The sequence below is a fragment of the Buteo buteo genome, chromosome 12 (genome assembly GCF_964188355.1).
Source record: "Buteo buteo chromosome 12, bButBut1.hap1.1, whole genome shotgun sequence".
NCBI lineage: Eukaryota > Metazoa > Chordata > Aves > Accipitriformes > Accipitridae > Buteo > Buteo buteo.
Window position 1 is genome coordinate 16,436,235 of NC_134182.1, and position 17,452 is coordinate 16,453,686.

General features: G+C 40.9%; 1 protein-coding gene across 1 annotated transcript; it reads left to right on the forward strand.

The window, feature by feature from the left end:
• Window positions 1–376: 376 nt before the first annotated feature.
• On the forward strand, window positions 377–16,362 carry SLC3A1 (solute carrier family 3 member 1). Its single transcript, XM_075042032.1, has 12 exons — window positions 377–803; window positions 2,005–2,184; window positions 3,881–4,035; window positions 5,095–5,220; window positions 8,586–8,705; window positions 9,725–9,849; window positions 11,131–11,329; window positions 12,159–12,305; window positions 13,045–13,058; window positions 14,521–14,527; window positions 14,735–14,851; window positions 15,674–16,362. The coding sequence occupies exons 1-12, from the start codon at window positions 377–379 to the stop codon at window positions 16,112–16,114; spliced, it is 2,058 nt and encodes a 685-aa protein (XP_074898133.1). The 3' UTR covers window positions 16,115–16,362.
• The last annotated feature ends 1,090 nt before the right edge of the window (window positions 16,363–17,452 follow it).

The following is a 17,452-nucleotide window of genomic DNA, read 5'->3' on the forward strand; positions in this document are numbered from 1 at the left end:
AAGCTGCATATTTACTAAACCTTTTAGTGGTAAAACCCCCCAGATTTTTCCCTACTGTCAAGAGGAAGAGAAGTTTGGTGTACCAGAGAGAGCAACAGTAAACATAAATCTGCTTGGCTAGTATGAGCAATAGGCTTATCTCCCTGGAAGACTGCGCGTTCATGTAGCATTTTGTTATCTTGCTGAAGATGCCTATTATGTGGAAGAGCAGGAGCACTTTGCCCTTTTTGTCTCTTTTTGAACTTTGACTAGTTGGTCAGGATTGATCATAAACCCAGATGCTAATGACGCTGCTTCTCATTTCACTGAACAAAGGTGTGTTGGCAACACTTCCTTGCGGTGGCACGAGTCTCCAGGACAAGACCTGTGAAGTAAAATGGTTGAGGAGGAAGCTAAGAGCTTACCTATGGAGCTGAGTGAGAAGGGAGGTGTGGAGAACAACGGATTTGTTCATAATGAGGCTTTTGATGACAAGGAGGTGGATACCAGTAGCCAAGAAGAAATGCCAAAACCACATGTTGTTGATGTGGACCCAGCGGCTATGGAGGAGCTGCTGTTGAAGCCGTATGCGGGGATGCCGAAAGAAGTCTTGCTGAAGTTCTCCAGCCAAGCCCGGTACAGAGTCACCAGGGAGATTCTCTTCTGGCTTATAATTGCCGCTGCTGTTGTGCTTGTGTGCACTACAATAGCGATTATTGCTCTCTCTCCAAAGTGCCTTGACTGGTGGCAGGCTAGTCCTATCTATCAGATCTATCCTCGTTCCTTCAAGGACAGCAACATGGATGGGAATGGGGATCTGAGAGGTGGGTGGAATTTCCATTCTTGGTATGTGCAAAGCTGTGTGGCAGTTGTGTGTGTATATATATACAGGAAAAAAAAAAAAAAAAAATCATACAGTCCAATAGAGAAAGCCACCCTAATGGAGAAGGGAAGAAAAGTTGTCTGACTAATCATTAATGGCAATTCACATTGTCATGAATAAATGTAGCAGTTGCTTGTTCAAGTTGCTAAGTCTAAGCCTGGAGTTAGAATGGATGTTTAGAGGTGGGGCTGAGAGCGGGCAGCAGCACAGTTGCCATCAGAGTAAAGTATCTCCACAAAACTGAGGTCAGTCAGGAGGATGGATCGTGCTGAGCACTTTGTTACGTTATATTGGCTGCCTTTCCACAAGGAAAACTGAGGAAAAATAAAACTGACAAAGAGTAGAGAAAGATGTGTTACTCTTTTTGTCCATGGTCTAAAAGTTTTTGAGCTCTTATGAATGCATTGAGAAGGAGTTCCTGATACCAAGACACAGTGTCACTTATCAGTAGCTTAGCTGAGACTTTGTTTCAGAAAGGGAAGGCTCAACACTGTAATGGACAATAAATTTCTAAACAAGAAGTGCAAGCTATAATATGCTCTGCTGGCAAGTGAAGAAAAGAAACTGTTTCTGTAGTTGCATGCCAGTTGCAACATGTCAGAAAGATAGGAAAGTCTTGGGTTTAAAAATACTAGAGGAGGCTGGAGTGAGGTGTCCTTACAGAAAACAAGAGGAAAACCCTATAAGAGACTTTTCGTAAGGTAGGGAAAACCTGGGATCTTTGCACTAAAATTGTGCTTCCCTTTGGGTGGTCTGAGGATTAATCGATGTTCCTTGAAATGGGAAAGCAGTGCTGTTGCTGCGTTTTAACAAAATATAAGACCTTATTTTCAACAGTGAGTGTTAAATTTATTAAATGAAACTGTAAACATTTTTATAATACAGAATAGAAATTTGGTTTGATCTGATTTTTTTAATTCCTGTTTTACCTTCCTTGTAAAAGTGGCTTTGAATGGTTTCCATTCTGTGATCTCATGCCGTCCCTGAAGAATGTCAAGATTGCCCTGCTATGTGAGATCAGTGAAAATGGGATGGTTATGTATCAAAGGGACCTGTGTGCCATCTTTGAGCCCACGGCAAACTTATTTCAACAAAAGTATTTTGTCTTTTCTAAACAGATGATGCCCTTTTCTTTTAAATAGGTATCCAAGAAAAACTGGACCATATCATATATTTGAATATAAAAACCATCTGGATCACCTCTTTCTATAAGTCCCCCTTGAAAGACCTTGGATATGGAGCTGAAGACTTCTATGATATTGATCCTATGTTTGGATCAATGAGTGACTTTGAGAATTTGCTTGCAGCCATACATGACAGAGGTAAGCTGCAACTCCATGCAAAATAACTATTAAAAAGATGTTTACTCATATTATACAGGTGTACTTTGTAGCACTAGGTAATGATGTAAGATTTCAGTTTGTGCATCTGGCAATTCCCCCATGGTGGCGTTGAGCAGGAGCAGATGGAGGTGCCAGTGAAGGGTAAGCGTTAGCTCCACAGCAACGTAAGCCCTGTGATGCTGTTTCCCACCCTTGGGTGCTGGGGTAGCGCTGGGAGCGGGACCAAAGGTGTGGGGAGCTACAACAGCAGCACTGGGCTGCTGTACGTTCTCTGAAAGGCATGGTCCCCTACAAGGGTGTTTGTGGGTGGGGGGCTCCCCTGTGCATATGATACTGAAAAGCCGGTCGAAGAAACTCTCAAAGACTTGTTTTGGAGTTTTAGAAAGCAGGCATTCTTTATTGCAGTGCTGGATGCATAGGGGTTAATTCCAGCTAGCGTGCATGCCACAGCTTCAGCACAAACAGGTTATATGGAGTAACAATTACATATTAATCAGACTAGTATACATAAACATAAAAATTATTGTAACTGATTATCATAGTACTGCCTAGATCCAATCATGCGCAATGAAGAATTCATCTGAGTTGAAGGGCTGCTTTGATGACCACCAACCCATTTGAGATTGTTGGCTGTCCTTGAAGTCTTTGTTCTTGTCCTTGTTCTTTGATCTTGAAGCTTAAGGCAGTTTCAATCACATGTGGTCGGTTTCAACATTGTTCTCATCTAGTATACAGGAACATCTAGTATACAGGAACATCTAGTCATAAGAGCAAAGAACTGCAAAACTTATGAGTAACTACCTCTGCTAGTTAATTGCTTGGCTATACTATTATCTGTTCTTTCAATCATAGTGTTAGTATAAGATTTCTAATAACTATTTACCAAATCTCACTTTTACAATCATCTAGCAGCAAACCAGTTTCCACAGCTGGTACAAAATATTAAAACCATCAAAATATTTAGACATACCATATAGAATGTATGGACATATGCTATCACATATGGTATGGGCATTGACAATCTGGGGGATCAAGGCTGAGATACAGTTGATTCTGGCTGCATTTTATGACTGGCTGCTTTCTGAAGAAAGCAGAAAGACCATTTCAGGGTTGGAAGGGAACATATGCTTCCTTCCTACGATTGCATCCTTGGTTGGTGTGTTTATGCCTTAGACCAAATGTTTATTCAGGTGTTTCCCCTTACAGCTCTTGGGCTGAATTGAAAATGGTTTGCCAGTCCCAAAAACATTTGGGATTTCAAAAAATGTCTAGTCTTTAGGAAGGGTGAGGAAGAACATGTGTTCACTGATGCTAGACTGGTGAAGTGCCTTTCCCACTTGGGAGGTGAGAGGTAGATGTTGAAGTCAGAGTTAGTGGAAGTGGTTCATAACAGCAGAAATCTGTTCTGATTTTTTTTTCTTCCCCCTTGTTTCCCTCCCCAGCAATGGGCTGGGGAGAACAGTACCAGCAAGATGTATTGCAGCTGCTTGCAGACTCTAGTTAGTCTAACTGTGTTGGTAGTCTGGGGCTTTCTGTGGGATTTTTTGCCTCTCTCTTTTCCCAGACCTCTGGGATGGAAGAAGCCCAAACACTTGTGATACTGCATTAAGAAAAAATGTGAACTTTGTCTTGAAAGGTTAAATTTAATAGGGTTTTTTATGGTTTGACTTTTAAGGGCTAAAGGTGATAATGGATTTAATACCAAACCACACAAGTGACAAGCACCGATGGTTTCAGCTGAGTCGCAATCGGACTGGGAAGTACATGGACTACTACATCTGGCAGGACTGCACACAGGCTGCTGGTTTGGTCACTCCTCCAAACAACTGGGTAAACACGGGAAGGGACATGTGCAAATCCCAAGCTGGATGCAGGCTGCCACATAGCAAAAGCAGCTGTAACATAATTGTCCCAATGAATGCTGGGTTATAAATGACTGTTGAGATGTACAAACTGATGTTACTAAATGAGCTAGTGCAGATTAAGACTTAAATGAGCTCAGAGGGGAGGAGTTCCTATTTCAAACAGAATTAAAAAAATTACTTTTGCTTCTTTATCTCAGTGTTAAATCTTCACTCACTGAACAAACAAAAAAGGGATAGTTGTGTGCAAGTTGTTCACAAGTGCCCCCTTCTGTGTCTGGGTACTCTGCTCTAGAAACTTCAGCTCAGCTCCTCTGAAATCATAGTTGGTGGGAAGGGAAACAAAACAGTGTGTTCTTGGCTTCTTTCCTTTTTCTGGAAGGTGATCAGGCCAGAAAGTGTGTTGCCTATTTCAAATATATGTATTTGAAGTTTGAACTGATGGGTGCATGATTAGGAACTTGTGTGTTCTAAAAACTCAAAGTGGAATAAATATTTTGTACTAGCTAGTGTAATTTCTCTTTAAACTTTGAGTCTTAAGAGCTATTTTAGCTTTTGGAATCTCTTATTACAGAGATGATGATAAAGTTAACATTTTAACATGCTGACTGTTGTTGGCACTTCAAAGGGATAATACCAGATTGCAGAAAGCTCTAAGTTAACTAAAGCTATTTTTAATAAGTTTTAGGAAAAACAATTCCAAAATAAATGTTCCCACCCACGTTTTCCTTTCTGTTCTGAGTAATTCCTAGTGAAAGTCTACTTTAAAAAAACAAACAAACAAACAAAAATACCCCCAGAACATTGAACAAGAAATACATGTGGTGAAGCACAACTAAAGGGAGAGCAACTAGCAGGAGAAGGAAATGTAAAATATAAGTACCAAAATCTACTCAAAATTTAGGCCATTGATTAGGCATTTTGTGCTTTATTATATGCTTGTAATGCATCACATATTAAAGTGTGCATAGGAGTAAATGTTTGTTAAATTAGGAGTTCTGATTACCCCCCTCCCTTATATGAGCAGGTGAGTGTCTTTGGGAATTCCAGCTGGCAGTTTGATGATGTGAGAAAGCAGTGTTATTTTCATCAGTTTGGGAAAGAACAACCAGACTTAAATTTTCGCAACCTTGCTGTCCAACAGGAAATCCATGTAAGTATGTAACCCGCTGCTGCTGTGCCAACAGCAAAGCAGCTATTTCTTCACTTAATTTCTCTGATTATTTGTGCTACATGATTTACAGTCTAGTTGGAAGTAATTCAAGGATTGCAGCATATGTAAACAATTGAAACAAAAAAGTGTCTAGACAAACATTAAGTTTATAAGCAAAATTCAAGCTTTATGCTGTAATGTTTCCAGTATTGGAGCTACTTTGCTTCAAGTCTTTTTAATTTAAAAGCAAACAGGCAACCAAAAAAAAAAAATCCGAATAAAATTGTCCTTGAGTGGAAGTATTGGCAGCAGGTGGTGTTGCAGTCCTCTGGATTTTAAGAAGGTATGACTATTGCTTTTTTTGCTTAAGTCCCCTGCTCTTACAAGTGCCTGGCAAGATCTTGATGGGTTTTTGAAACAGGCTATTGCACTTTACAAGGAGCTCCCTTTCCCTTTTTCTTCCCACTAAAGGCCATCTTAAAATTGCTTTGGTTCTTCAGGAGCCATCTACTTTCCAGTCTAAGCTTATTTGCAAACTGTTCGTTCTTAGCTCTCTATGAATGAAACCTGTCCTTCAGCTGAAATAGCTTTTCCCACCCTTGTTTATGTTTATTTGGTTTTCAGCTCTGACAACATCCCCTTCAGCATTTGTTAAGATTAAATGGGGGGCGGGGGGCTTTTCCAGTCGTCCCTGAAGTGAGAGACTCTCTGTCCCTTTGTTTAGCTGCTACTTACTCCTCGGAGTGCTTCCAGCCTGAGGATTTTCTCAAATGCAGATGGCCAGAATTAAACAAATTGAACAGAAAAAATGTCTGGGCAGAACCTTGTACAGTGGCATAGGTAATTCCTCCTCTGTGACCTAGGATTGCTGTTACTTGCTTTGAAGTTGGTGCTAGTACTCAAGTAATCCAACGTGACTGCTGTCTGGAAGCAGTTAACTGCCTTCAGCTCTAGTCTCCATCAAGAGCCAAGAAGGAAGGCACTTAGCGCGTTTGGATGTTATATCAAGGACAACAACTAATGGAAGGATTGACGTGGATGGTAAAGTGGCTCTTGAACTGAAGCCTGTGCTGAAACAGAGTTGAATCACTCACGTGGAGAGAATTTTTTATATCTGTTGATACAAGGAGCTGTTAATTAGCTAATCAAATGTAGGAATAGCACCTTGTTTTAGCAAAGAGATATTTGCATTTTCAAGAAAGCTAGGAAATGCTGATTTGAATTACAAGGAATGCCTGGGCTTGTGGATAAGGGGGAGATAGTGAGTTTCAATCTGTCTACATCTCTGATGACGTTACAGGGGAGAGAGACAGATGGACAGCCATCACAGCACGAGTGAGTCACCAAGATAAGGGGGTGGTGCTCTGATGAAACCTCATGCTTGTCTGCATCATGTCTCCCAGTAGACAATGTAGAATTCCTAAAAATATAGGGAAGTGGGCCTGAACATGGGAAGTCTGACAATTGCTGCTTTTTCCTTTTTTCTTTTTTTTTTCCCCCCTTAAAGCTATACCCCATGAGGTCATACAGCTACCTCAAGTGTTTTGATGTAGTTCTTAAGTGTTTGCTACTTTGTACTGTTGAACTTTGGTGCATTTCTTGGCGGTAGTCTTCACAGCTGCCCAGTAGTGCTGTGATGGTCTCACTGTCTCTGTGGGGCGTCTCCCCTTACTGCGGGTACTGCATGTGCATGAAGAAACAAAACACTTTTGGGCGTACTTGTTAACTAAAGTGTGAAATGAAACTGCTCTTGAGACTGATCCTTGAAGAATTCCACCAGTAACCTCTCTGTCTTGATACTTCCCTTAGTGCCATGTCTTGCCACTTCCACCTTTTTTCCTAGTATTGCACATACTTTTCAATGGTCTTGCCTAATTTTTTTTTTAATGGTACCAGATACATTACTGAAGCTCCAGTAGCAAATAGATGCTGCATTTCCTATGCAAAGAAATGAAATGAAAACTAGTAAGTTTGGCCTGGTAACACCAACCTTTGGTAAATGCTTATGAACATTAATTGCTCCAGCATGTTAAAGAATAATCTTTATCTAGTATTTTAATTAAAAATCCTGTTTCAGAAGGTTAGGAGGACTGAGCAGGAAGCAAATGGACTCTTCTGGAGAAGCTCAAGACTTTGGTTTAGCAACAGGGCATGCAAGAGCAATGAAACTTAGCAGCTGGCACCTTGTAGCTTTCTTGCATAAATAAAAATAGAATTGTTGTAGTGAGTGCCACATTGGTATTTGATATTTGCACTGCTGATACGTGGTGTTTCTTTTGTGATGAGCACATGAATAAGCATAAATTTATTTTTGGTGGATTCAGTATCGGACAGACACCATATCGAGAGCTCCTGTTTTCAGAATGGGTCTATGAGAAAGTACAGCTCAGTAAGGCAGAGTCTATTTGCCAAACAAAAATCTGTAAAGTCTGAGTGCGGACTGGTTCTAGTCCAGTCTGTTGAGGCAAGTATACTGCATACATTTTAAAAAAGGCAATTCAATAGCTGTCTTTAAAAAAACAAAACAAACGCCCCCCCCCCCCCCCCCCCCAAAAAAAAACAAACCAAAACCCAACCAAACAAAAAAAACCCCACCCAAAACCACAAAAGCCCCAAACTTGTCCTCGGATGAAGAAAAGTATCTGGTCTAAAAGAACGCTTGCAAAAACCACTCAAGAGGAACTGAACTTTAGAGTTGTTTGTTAAAACTAGAGCAATTAAAACTGTAGTAATATAATAGCTACTGAAGTAGGATATAATTTTACTAATAGTCACTAGCCTCTGAATTTGATAGTGAAATCATGAATTGATAGCAGTTTTTCATGTTATTGCAAGTCAACAAATAAGCCTGAAAATAAACTAAAAAATTTCACATCAGTCAAATAAGAGAGAACAAATGTTTTAAGAGCTCTATTGTACAAAAAGAAAATTGGTGCCACGAGGTCTGTGCAGAACAACATATTCTTGCATATTTGAATCCATGTGTTCTAATTGTGTGCAACCATGACAGGTGTTCACCAACAACAGTGCTTAGCACTAGCCCAATATTTTGATGGATGAGGTGAGAAACAGCTTTTAGCAAGGCATGACCTGGCTTTGGTCTTCTGAATTACTGGAGAAGTTACAGAGACCAGTCTTTTTCTTTTTTATACTGGATGAAATAATAAGATATGCTTGATTTAGATCTTAGTTTGACCTTATATCAACGTGACTCACTTTAACTTCTAGTAAAATTTGAAGTACAAATTAAAAAAATAAATTGTTACATATTAATACCTCCTAACAGGTTTATTTTTCTTTTTAAGTATATACTATTTTGAATGGGGTGGGCTCACTTGGACTTCTCAATTTTTAACTTTGTCTAGGATATTATCAAATTTTGGCTCAACAAAGGAATCGATGGATTTAGTTTCAGCGCTGTTAAATTTCTTTTAGAAGCAACACATCTCCGAGATGAACCTCAAGTAAACAAGTCCCAGAATCCAGTAATGTATATGTTGTCTTTGCTTTTTTTCCTGTATTTCCTACTGGGGTGAGAGAGTGTATGTTTTTACTCTTTTGGGTCTTAACTGTGGCTTTAGGAAGACTGGGTCAGCCATGTCCCTTGGGAGGCATGTGGCTCCCAGGTGCTCTGCAGAAGAAGCACATACAAGAAAGAAGCCCCTGGGCTGAGGATGTAGGTCAGTGAGATACCTGCAAGGAGAGGTGCTGTGGGCGGGAGGACAATTGTCCATATACGCTTCCCATTTCTGTTCTGACACTGTTGCTTTGAATTTTCTGTTTAAAATAATTCGCTTTTCAATTTACATTCTAAAAAGACCAGTCTTGTGATTTTAATAGTTGATTGGTTGTCTTTGGGGAGCCCACTACAGCACATAAGCTCAGAGCTCTTGCCTGCTTGGGATTCTGTAACAGCCACTGGCATGTATTTCTTCTACATTGCTAGTAGGAATCAGAGTAAAACAAAAAACCTGGTATTGGCAGTGTGTCACAGTGAGAGGTGGCCAGACACATTCAGAAGCATGCACCCCGTTATTTATGCGGTTTGCTTTTGCTGAAGTAGCAAACTTGGTGACATTCCCAGATAGGGCCAGCACTAAGACACCATTCCCATGCGGAGTTTGGGATCGCATAAAACTGGTCAACCTCCACAAGTATCGTTGCCTTTATAAGTTACCACAACAATGTTGTCCATCTTCCCAGCCTGGTGTGTGGCCACAGCACCTGCTGTGCTTGCTGCTGCAGATGGGCTTGGTTGATTAGTGCTGCGGGTGGACTCTACCTCCTGAAGGATGGGATCCAAAATAATTAGCCCTCTTCTAACGTATCTTCAGAGTTCCCCAAGTGCCGTTCAGCTCTGCGCTGTTAGTGTTGGTATGCTAAACTCATTTCAGTTGAAATTTTTCTGGACCGGTGCATTGTCTCAGGAAAGGATGGGAAGAATTTGGAGAGTTCTGAAATCTAAAATATTTGTGAACTAATGGGAAATATTGTATTCTTCAAGGAGAGTATCACAGCTTATTCTCAGCTCTACCATGACTACACAACCATGCAAGTTGGTATGCATGATATCATCCGTAGCTTCCGTCAAACCATGAATCAGTTCAGCAGTGAACCTGGCCGATACAGGTAATCATTATTACAGCTAGTGAATTTCTCTCTAATATTTGTCACCCTCTTGCTAACAATAAAATGTTTTCTTAATAACATATACCATAAGAAGTTTTCTTCCTTAAACACAAATAGGGGTGCATAGGCTATGCTATCTCCTCCCCAATGTGTGAAGGGAAGGAAATGAATTGGTCTCTGTAACTCTGTGGTATCTACGGACTGTACAAGAATGGGCGACCATTCAGCTCACAGAGACACCGTAATTAATCAGCCCTGTGGCTGATTTATGGTATAGTATTAATAGCGCAGTTCACGTCAGACTCACAGTCAGAGATTGTTAAAATGACAGAATGATTGAGTTTGGAAGGGACCTCTGGAAGTTATCTGGTCCAGCCCCCCTGCTCATCAGGGCCACCTAGAGCCAGTTGCACAGGAATTTGTCCAGATGGCTTTTGAACATCTGCAAGAATGGAGACTCCACAACTTCCCTGGGGAACCTGTGCCGGGGCTTGGTCACCCTCACAATGAAAAAGTGTTTCCTCAGTTTGTGCCCATTGCCTCTGGTCCTGGAACTGGGCACCATTGAAAAGAACCTGGCTCCATCGCCCTTGCACCCTCCCTTCATGTATTTACATACACTGATGAGACCCCCCTGAGACTTCTGTTCTCCAGGCTGAACAGTCCCAGCTCTCTCACCCTCTCCTCATAGGAGAGATGCTCCAGTCCCTTAATGGTCTTAGGGGCTCTTTGGACTTTCTCCAGTATATCCATGTTTCTTTTGCACTGAGGAGCCCAGAACTGGACACCACACTCCAGGTCTAGCCTCACCAGTGCTGAGTAAAGGAGAAGGATCACCTCCCTCAACCTGCTGGGAACAGTCCTCTTAATGCAGCCCAGGATACCATTAGCCACCTTTGCTGCAAGGGCACATCACTGGGTCATGTTCAAATTGGGGTGACCCCAGGTCCTTTTCTGTAAAGGAAAGCATGGAAATTGCTGGAATGGAGTGTGTGGATATGGATTCAGAAAGGCAAGACTTCAGTCAGATACTTGCAGCCTTGCATTGACTCTTGTAGATTTTTCTTCAGAAATTTCCAAGAAATATATCTTCTTGTCTCCTTGTCTGCTTTACATAATGTTGTTTCTCTCTATTAATCTTTTTTGATGGGGAGGCAAGAAGCAAATGTAATTCTTAAGGCTGTGTTATTTTATATGTGTGTCCAACACCATTCCTAGCTTCCTTCTGCTCTGTGCAAACCAAGAATGAGCCAAAAAAGGTATTTGTGCACTTCTTTGTAGATTTATGGGTTCTGATGGTGATGAAAAGGAAGACATTGAGGCAACAATGATGTATTATGGAGCAACTTTTATCCAAGAAGCAGATTTTCCCTTCAATTTCAACCTAATTAACATGAAAAATCTATCAGGCAACAGTATTTTTGAAGCTGTCAACTTGTGGATGAAAAACATGCCTGCAGGAAAATGGCCAAACTGGGCGGTAAGAATCCTAGACCAACACTTACAGGAAGGGCCTGTTCTATAGGTGATAGAAACCTATAGGTGGTATTTCCTCTAACAGTGATAGGACTGTTCCCCCTCCGCACACATGTTGATTTCAGTGGGATCAGCAGCAGCCTGAGCCCATGGCTGAGCTGTAGTAGATGTACATTCACGTGTACCCCTGTGAAACTCTCAGCTGCTGTAGTCGGAGTCATTGGCATTGGCCAGCTGGCTGGCTGTCCTGCTCTTTGATAACAGTTACACTCCCCGTGCAAGGGTGACAGAAGGGAATTTATGATCATGCCTCTCCCTCGGTGTCTAATGTAGTGTGGGGCATTGGCTTAAACCACAAGTGAGGATGGGATTGGTACAATTATCTTTGGCTGTAAACTGACTCAGTGCAATAATGGATTCTGGAGACAACCTGGGGCCAGGGAACAACACAGCGGGAAGCTGAGGGCAGTTAACTTAAAACCTTGCTGGTCTTTGCTAGGGAGCACGTTTGGGATATGCAAGAGGTCTTTTCAAAACAAGCACCACCTTCACACAGTGGAGAAAATGACAGAAATCTTGAGGCAACTGTAATTCTGGAAAGTTGTTAATTGTCATCTCTCCTCACTTCTGCCTTGTGTGCTGCTGGCAGGGCTACTGTGTACTAAATTATTTGGGGCAGAAGTTTGTAATGGCACCAAGATAAAAAAGATAATTGCCCTCTCAGGCCTGGAGGGGGAAGAAAAAAAAAACCTAGTACCTTGTTAAATTAGTTAACCAATTTCACATATGCATGGAATTTTATAATGTGTTTAACAGAATGATGTTTTCTTCAGGTTGGAAGCCCTAACGCTGCTCGGATTTCATCTCGGATTGGGAAGGAGTACATCAATGTTATGAACATGCTGCTTTTAACCCTCCCTGGTACTCCTGTAACTTACTATGGTGAAGAAATAGGCATGGAGAACATTGCATCAGAAAATGTAAGAGCGGATAAACTCTGATCCTGTTGTTGTTTGGTTCCGAGTAACAGATGTTTCAAAAATACAAGAACTTTTGTTTTGTTAACCAAATGCAGTCTTTCTCACCGTTTAGCTGGTTTTCTGTGTTCCCCATGGCAAAATCATTGGACAGCACATGGAAATGGCCAGGCCCGAGCCAGAACCAAGGCCTTCCTGTGTGTCTGAACTGCTAGACTGCAATCATGGTCCCTGATTTCTGTCCTCTGCCAGATCAGCCTTGTGTGGTTTGCAGTGGTGTTGCTTTGCTTCACTTCAGCAGAAAGGGCAGCAAGTGCCAAGACCGAGCCTGGGCTAGTGGTTGGGAGAGGTGTGTTGCAGTCATCGAAGGCAAGAGGAATTGAGTCTCTGTCCTTCCTCCCACAGAAGTACCCTAGTCACTATGTCAAAGTCCATTATTTCCTGGCTGCTATTTAAAGGACATCAGAGTTCATGAGAGACCGTAGCTACAGTCACCATTTCCTGCGGACTGCTTTGCTCTGACTGTGCAAAGGCACCTGCCCAAGCCACAGCCCTCTACAATGTGCCCAAGCTCTGAAGAAAGGATCTCTAGAAAGGGGTGGGAGTGCAGACCAGCCCCTGCTTAGCATTGCCTGCTGGCAAGCAGAAGTGGCTTCTGCTTGTCACAGGGGTTTTTGATTTGTCTTTCAGATCCCTTTCTCTAAAGGATTTAGGCACCTGAGCCTGGGAACCAGGTGGCTAGCTCACTTCATCATAGTAACACATGACAGGATGTTTGTTAGTTTACAGAAATTTTCAGAAGTTTATTCAAGGTCAAGGGATTAAAACAGTCTCTGTGCCTTTCACACTGTGCTGACCTACATAACTTAAAAGCTTTCATGTTCAGCCCCTGTAATTTCTTGTCTCTTCTATGATCATACCTGACTTTTGTTGTGTCTCATTGCCTGAGATGCATGGGCATGACTGGAAAAAATCATGCCCAAAAGGAACAGCTCAGCTCTGCCTCTCCTGACCATATTTGTGCACCTTGAGAACATGGTCCTATGGCAAATGCTCTGGAAAGCCTCTGGTAGGGAATGAGACAGACTCCAATGATGTTACCAACACTGTTGGCTAGCTTTGTATCAAAGGGAAAGAGGTACTTCAAGAAGCACGGGATCATCGCCAGGTTTGTCTGATTCAGATGTGAGGAAATGATTCTCTGGTTTAAAAGGAAATCTCATTTTCTCTGAGAAACACCTAGGTCAAAATATCTCCTGCATTTTTTTACTGCTGCTGATTACTGCTGACAGAATGATACTCTCCAGAGAAGTGGCTTGCCCTTGACTCCTTGGGGTTTACTCTTTTTCAGTGACTACCCTGTGGCTCACAGCTTTGTAACAATGCAAAACCACTCTTCACTCAATCTGGAGAGGAAGATTCCCTGATTAATGAGTGTCTTAGAAAGATGGAGAGTATTTGCTCAGGGTATAGTTTTAGCCCCAGCATTTGAAACGCTTCCGGAGAAGCTTGAAGAGGTAAAGATGAAAGGGAGCATTACTAGTGTTGAAAACTTAGGATTTCCTCCCCCCCCTGCTTTTCAGAACATGCTAAAAGGAGAAACCTGTTATTTGTAATGTCACAAAGCAAAGTGACAATTTTTTCTGTTGAGCTGCTGTTATGACAGATTGTATTGAAAAGTGGCCTTTATATGAAAAATAGTTTTCATGGAAAACAAACACTCCAAGTATGTGCAAAATATTTTATGCCCTCTTATTTCATTAAGTTTAAGTGTCAGATCTTTTGGAAGCTCTTCAATAATAATGAGGAAGCTTTATCAGAATTTTTCTGAATTCTTCAAAATGAGAACTTCAGACTTTTTACATTGAAACTTTTTAATCAGCTAAAAGCTGGTTTTCAATAGTTTTTGCACTTGGAAATAATTTTATCTTTCTAACACAAACAATCCTGTCCAAATTGTACCCCTTGCAAATGTAAGCCTGAAGAGTTCTAAGGTGAAAAGTGTGATGGTTACAAAAGAACAGACACTGATAAGCATTTACTAGTCGTTTACTGTTATTTTAACAGCATCTCTTCTTAGGAGTCATATATTCACTCACTGCGCGTCTAGATATTTATCAGAATATCCCAGCTGTCATTAGTAAACTTTTATCCAAGCATCTGTTGCAAGGGGAGACAATTATACTGGAGTCATTTGGGAATTTCACATTTTACCCAGTGATGCTGTATCCATGAGACCATCCATTCTTCATTTCAGGAACTGTCTTGATTCTTATTTTCTCTTTAGATTTGGAGCAGGATTACTTCCTCCTTATTAAATTTCAACTTAAACCAAAGAAAGCAATACTGAAATGGCAATCATTTGAAAGATGTGAGAACATGCTATTTAAGGGATAACTTTTTAATATACTAATTGCCACTTTATTTTCTAGGTGACCTTTCCAGAGAAATCCCCCATGCAGTGGAATGGCAAAGTTAATGCTGGTTTTACTGAAGGCAGCAGTAGCTGGTTACCTGTTAACTCTGACTACCAAAGTGTAAATGTTGAAGTAGGTACCTATGTGTGACAAACTAATAGTCTAAAAATATTGTAATGTATCTATTTTTCTCTGACTTCTTTTACTTAGTGGGAATTGGCAGTAAGAACAAACTCAAGGGAAAAAAAAGGCACTGAATCCTCACAATTTTTAGAACAGGAAATCCTTGCACCAGCAAGGACCCTGCTTCATCTATATTAATTTAAGCAGAGCAACTGCAATTATGATGCAAATGTGGCAATTTGGCTCTTTAACATCCTTTTAATCATTTTAATATGAAATACAAATCTGGTCCTTTTTTTTTCTTTTCATTTCTATGACTATAGAAAGCACTGGCCTTGTTACAAGAACTTAACATAGACCATCTCTAATGTAAGTAGAGCAGTGATCCAAACAGATTTTGCTGATCTACAGTGCTGACCAGAATTGAAGACAGAAAAAAATAAGACAGGAAAAATATAAAACATGAAACAAACCCTGTGACTTCAGTAGATTAGACTCAATGAAAAAAAAAAATCAGTATCAAGCCTTGAATGGCTGTGGCTTTCTCCCAAATAAATGGTACTGTAAGGATGCTGTGGGAGGAAGAAACAGTGTTAGTGCTGGCAAAATTGTCATGCCTAGTAACATCTGTCTCTGCCACTCCACAAATGCCAAGGAAGTGCCTAAGAAAAAGCAGTTTTTCAGTGTAATTTGCAGACAAATTTGAAGAGATAATTGTCAAAACAGAATCCTAATGGGTGTGTTCCTAGCAGACTGTGTGAGTATGAGAGGTAAGTAGTATTTCCTACATTCAGTGCAACAAAATGACCCTGTTAATGCGTACTGTTGCAGATCCAGATGACCTGGTCCAACTCAACACTGAATTTGTACAGAGAGCTAACTTTACTTCGCAACAGTGAGCTCCCCATTCATCGGGGGTGGATGTGCTACATCTGGAATGACAGTAATGTTTTTGTGTATGTGAGGGAATTGGATGGGTTAGACAGAGTCTTTATGATGGTTCTCAATTTTGGGCATGAATCGACAATAGACCTGAAAGCTATAGTTCCTAACCTTCCATCTGAAGCTATTATAAGACTAAGTACTAATTTTAGCAATGCTGGTAAAGCTGTCAATACTGAACTAATTAAAACTGAAACGGGAGAAGGCCTAGTCCTCGAATATAAAACAGCAAAGCCTGTTCATACTATGGAAGCTTTTCAAGGAAAATGTTTTGTGGCAGAAAAAGCTTGTTATTCCAGTGCTTTCAATTTACTCTATGTGAATTGTTAAGTGCAGGAGTAGAGTAACCAACTTTCATGTTAATTTAGAAAATGTTGGCTTCAGGGAAATGCTAAAAATTTTCAGTTTTCTTTGGCTTTTAAAACTTTGTGTACAAAATAAAAGCCCTGAAAAATAGAACAGATACCCAATAGTTTTGCATCTGTAATGGCAATGAAAAAGTATGGTATAAACTCCCCCTTAGGGCCTGTGGAGAAGAAACATAAATTTGTCCTGTTTAAGTGTGGGTATTTTTGTGAAGAAAGGCAACAGTTGCTTTCTGGGTGCTGCCCCTTGCAGTTGCTGGGTCATTAAGACCTCCAGTGGAATCCAAAGCCTGTGGCAATTCACACTAACTTCTTCGAATTCTGTAGATTTGTAAAACTTATTCTAAAGGGGTGTCCCTATATTTGTTAAAATAGGTAAAAGCAAGCAAGACTAATATATTAAGTTGTGATGGCTTACCTCTTCTCTCAACTCTTAACAGCTCTGATTATTCTCAAAGATAGTAAGAAAAAGAACAAAACATAGCTAGTATGTCTAATTCTACACTCAAGACTGCATTGCCAATTGATTCCTCCCCCTCCCCTGCTGCTGAGTCAGAATACATTTGCATTTGCATTCTCTTCTTTCTTTTTCTACCCTAAGGTTGAGGTGAGGTGTGCATACGTTAGTTCAGAGTAAGTAAGCGAAACAACTCTACTGAATGTCATACTTGCTCATGTTTTGTTTTGTATTTGGTGCACCTACAGTGGTTTATGTGATACAAAGGAAGGATAAGCATTTGACTTGGTGCAGTCTGTTTTGGACACGGGGGTGATCTGGGGAACTCTGTTTTGGATTGAGGACCTTATGGCCACATAGTGTATTTTCCACGAACTGCTTGTACCAGTTCCTGTTTCTAGGTGTGCACCATGCATCTATCTTGACAAGCAATGTGTAACAGTTCTGTGCCTTGCTCAGAGGTCAGCTAAGCTATGCATCAGGCTACTTTAGTGGGGGTGTTGTTTTTGTTTTATCCTCTGGAGAGACTTGTGGCATCTCCTTCTGGGGCATTTGTCTTGTCTTCTGGAGGGACTTTGGCACCTCCTTTTTAAGATTACCATGCTAGTTAAGGTAACTGCAAGATTTTGAAACTACTCAGATGCAAGAGCTCTGCTAAAATTCCTGTTCTTGAGAGTTCAATTCCTTTGCAGCTTGTTCAATCCCACCATATGATCAGTACACTATGGCTGCTGTGTAGCTAGGAAGGGCAGTAGTCATCATCATCTATGGGAATTAGTTTTAGAAGACCCTAGTGAGACCTTTAAATCAAATACTGCCTTGTGTAAAACGTGGTCTTGGAAGAGA

Bases quoted from the DNA above. Each gene is read 5' to 3' on its own strand.
- SLC3A1 (XM_075042032.1), top strand. From the start codon at position 377: ATGGTTGAGGAGGAAGCTAAGAGCTTACCTATGGAGCTGAGTGAGAAG. The intron at 4,036-5,094 runs GTAAACACGGGA...TTATATGAGCAG, and splicing joins TCACTCCTCCAAACAACTGG to GTGAGTGTCTTTGGGAATTC. The intron at 9,850-11,130 runs GTAATCATTATT...ACTTCTTTGTAG, and splicing joins AGTGAACCTGGCCGATACAG to ATTTATGGGTTCTGATGGTG.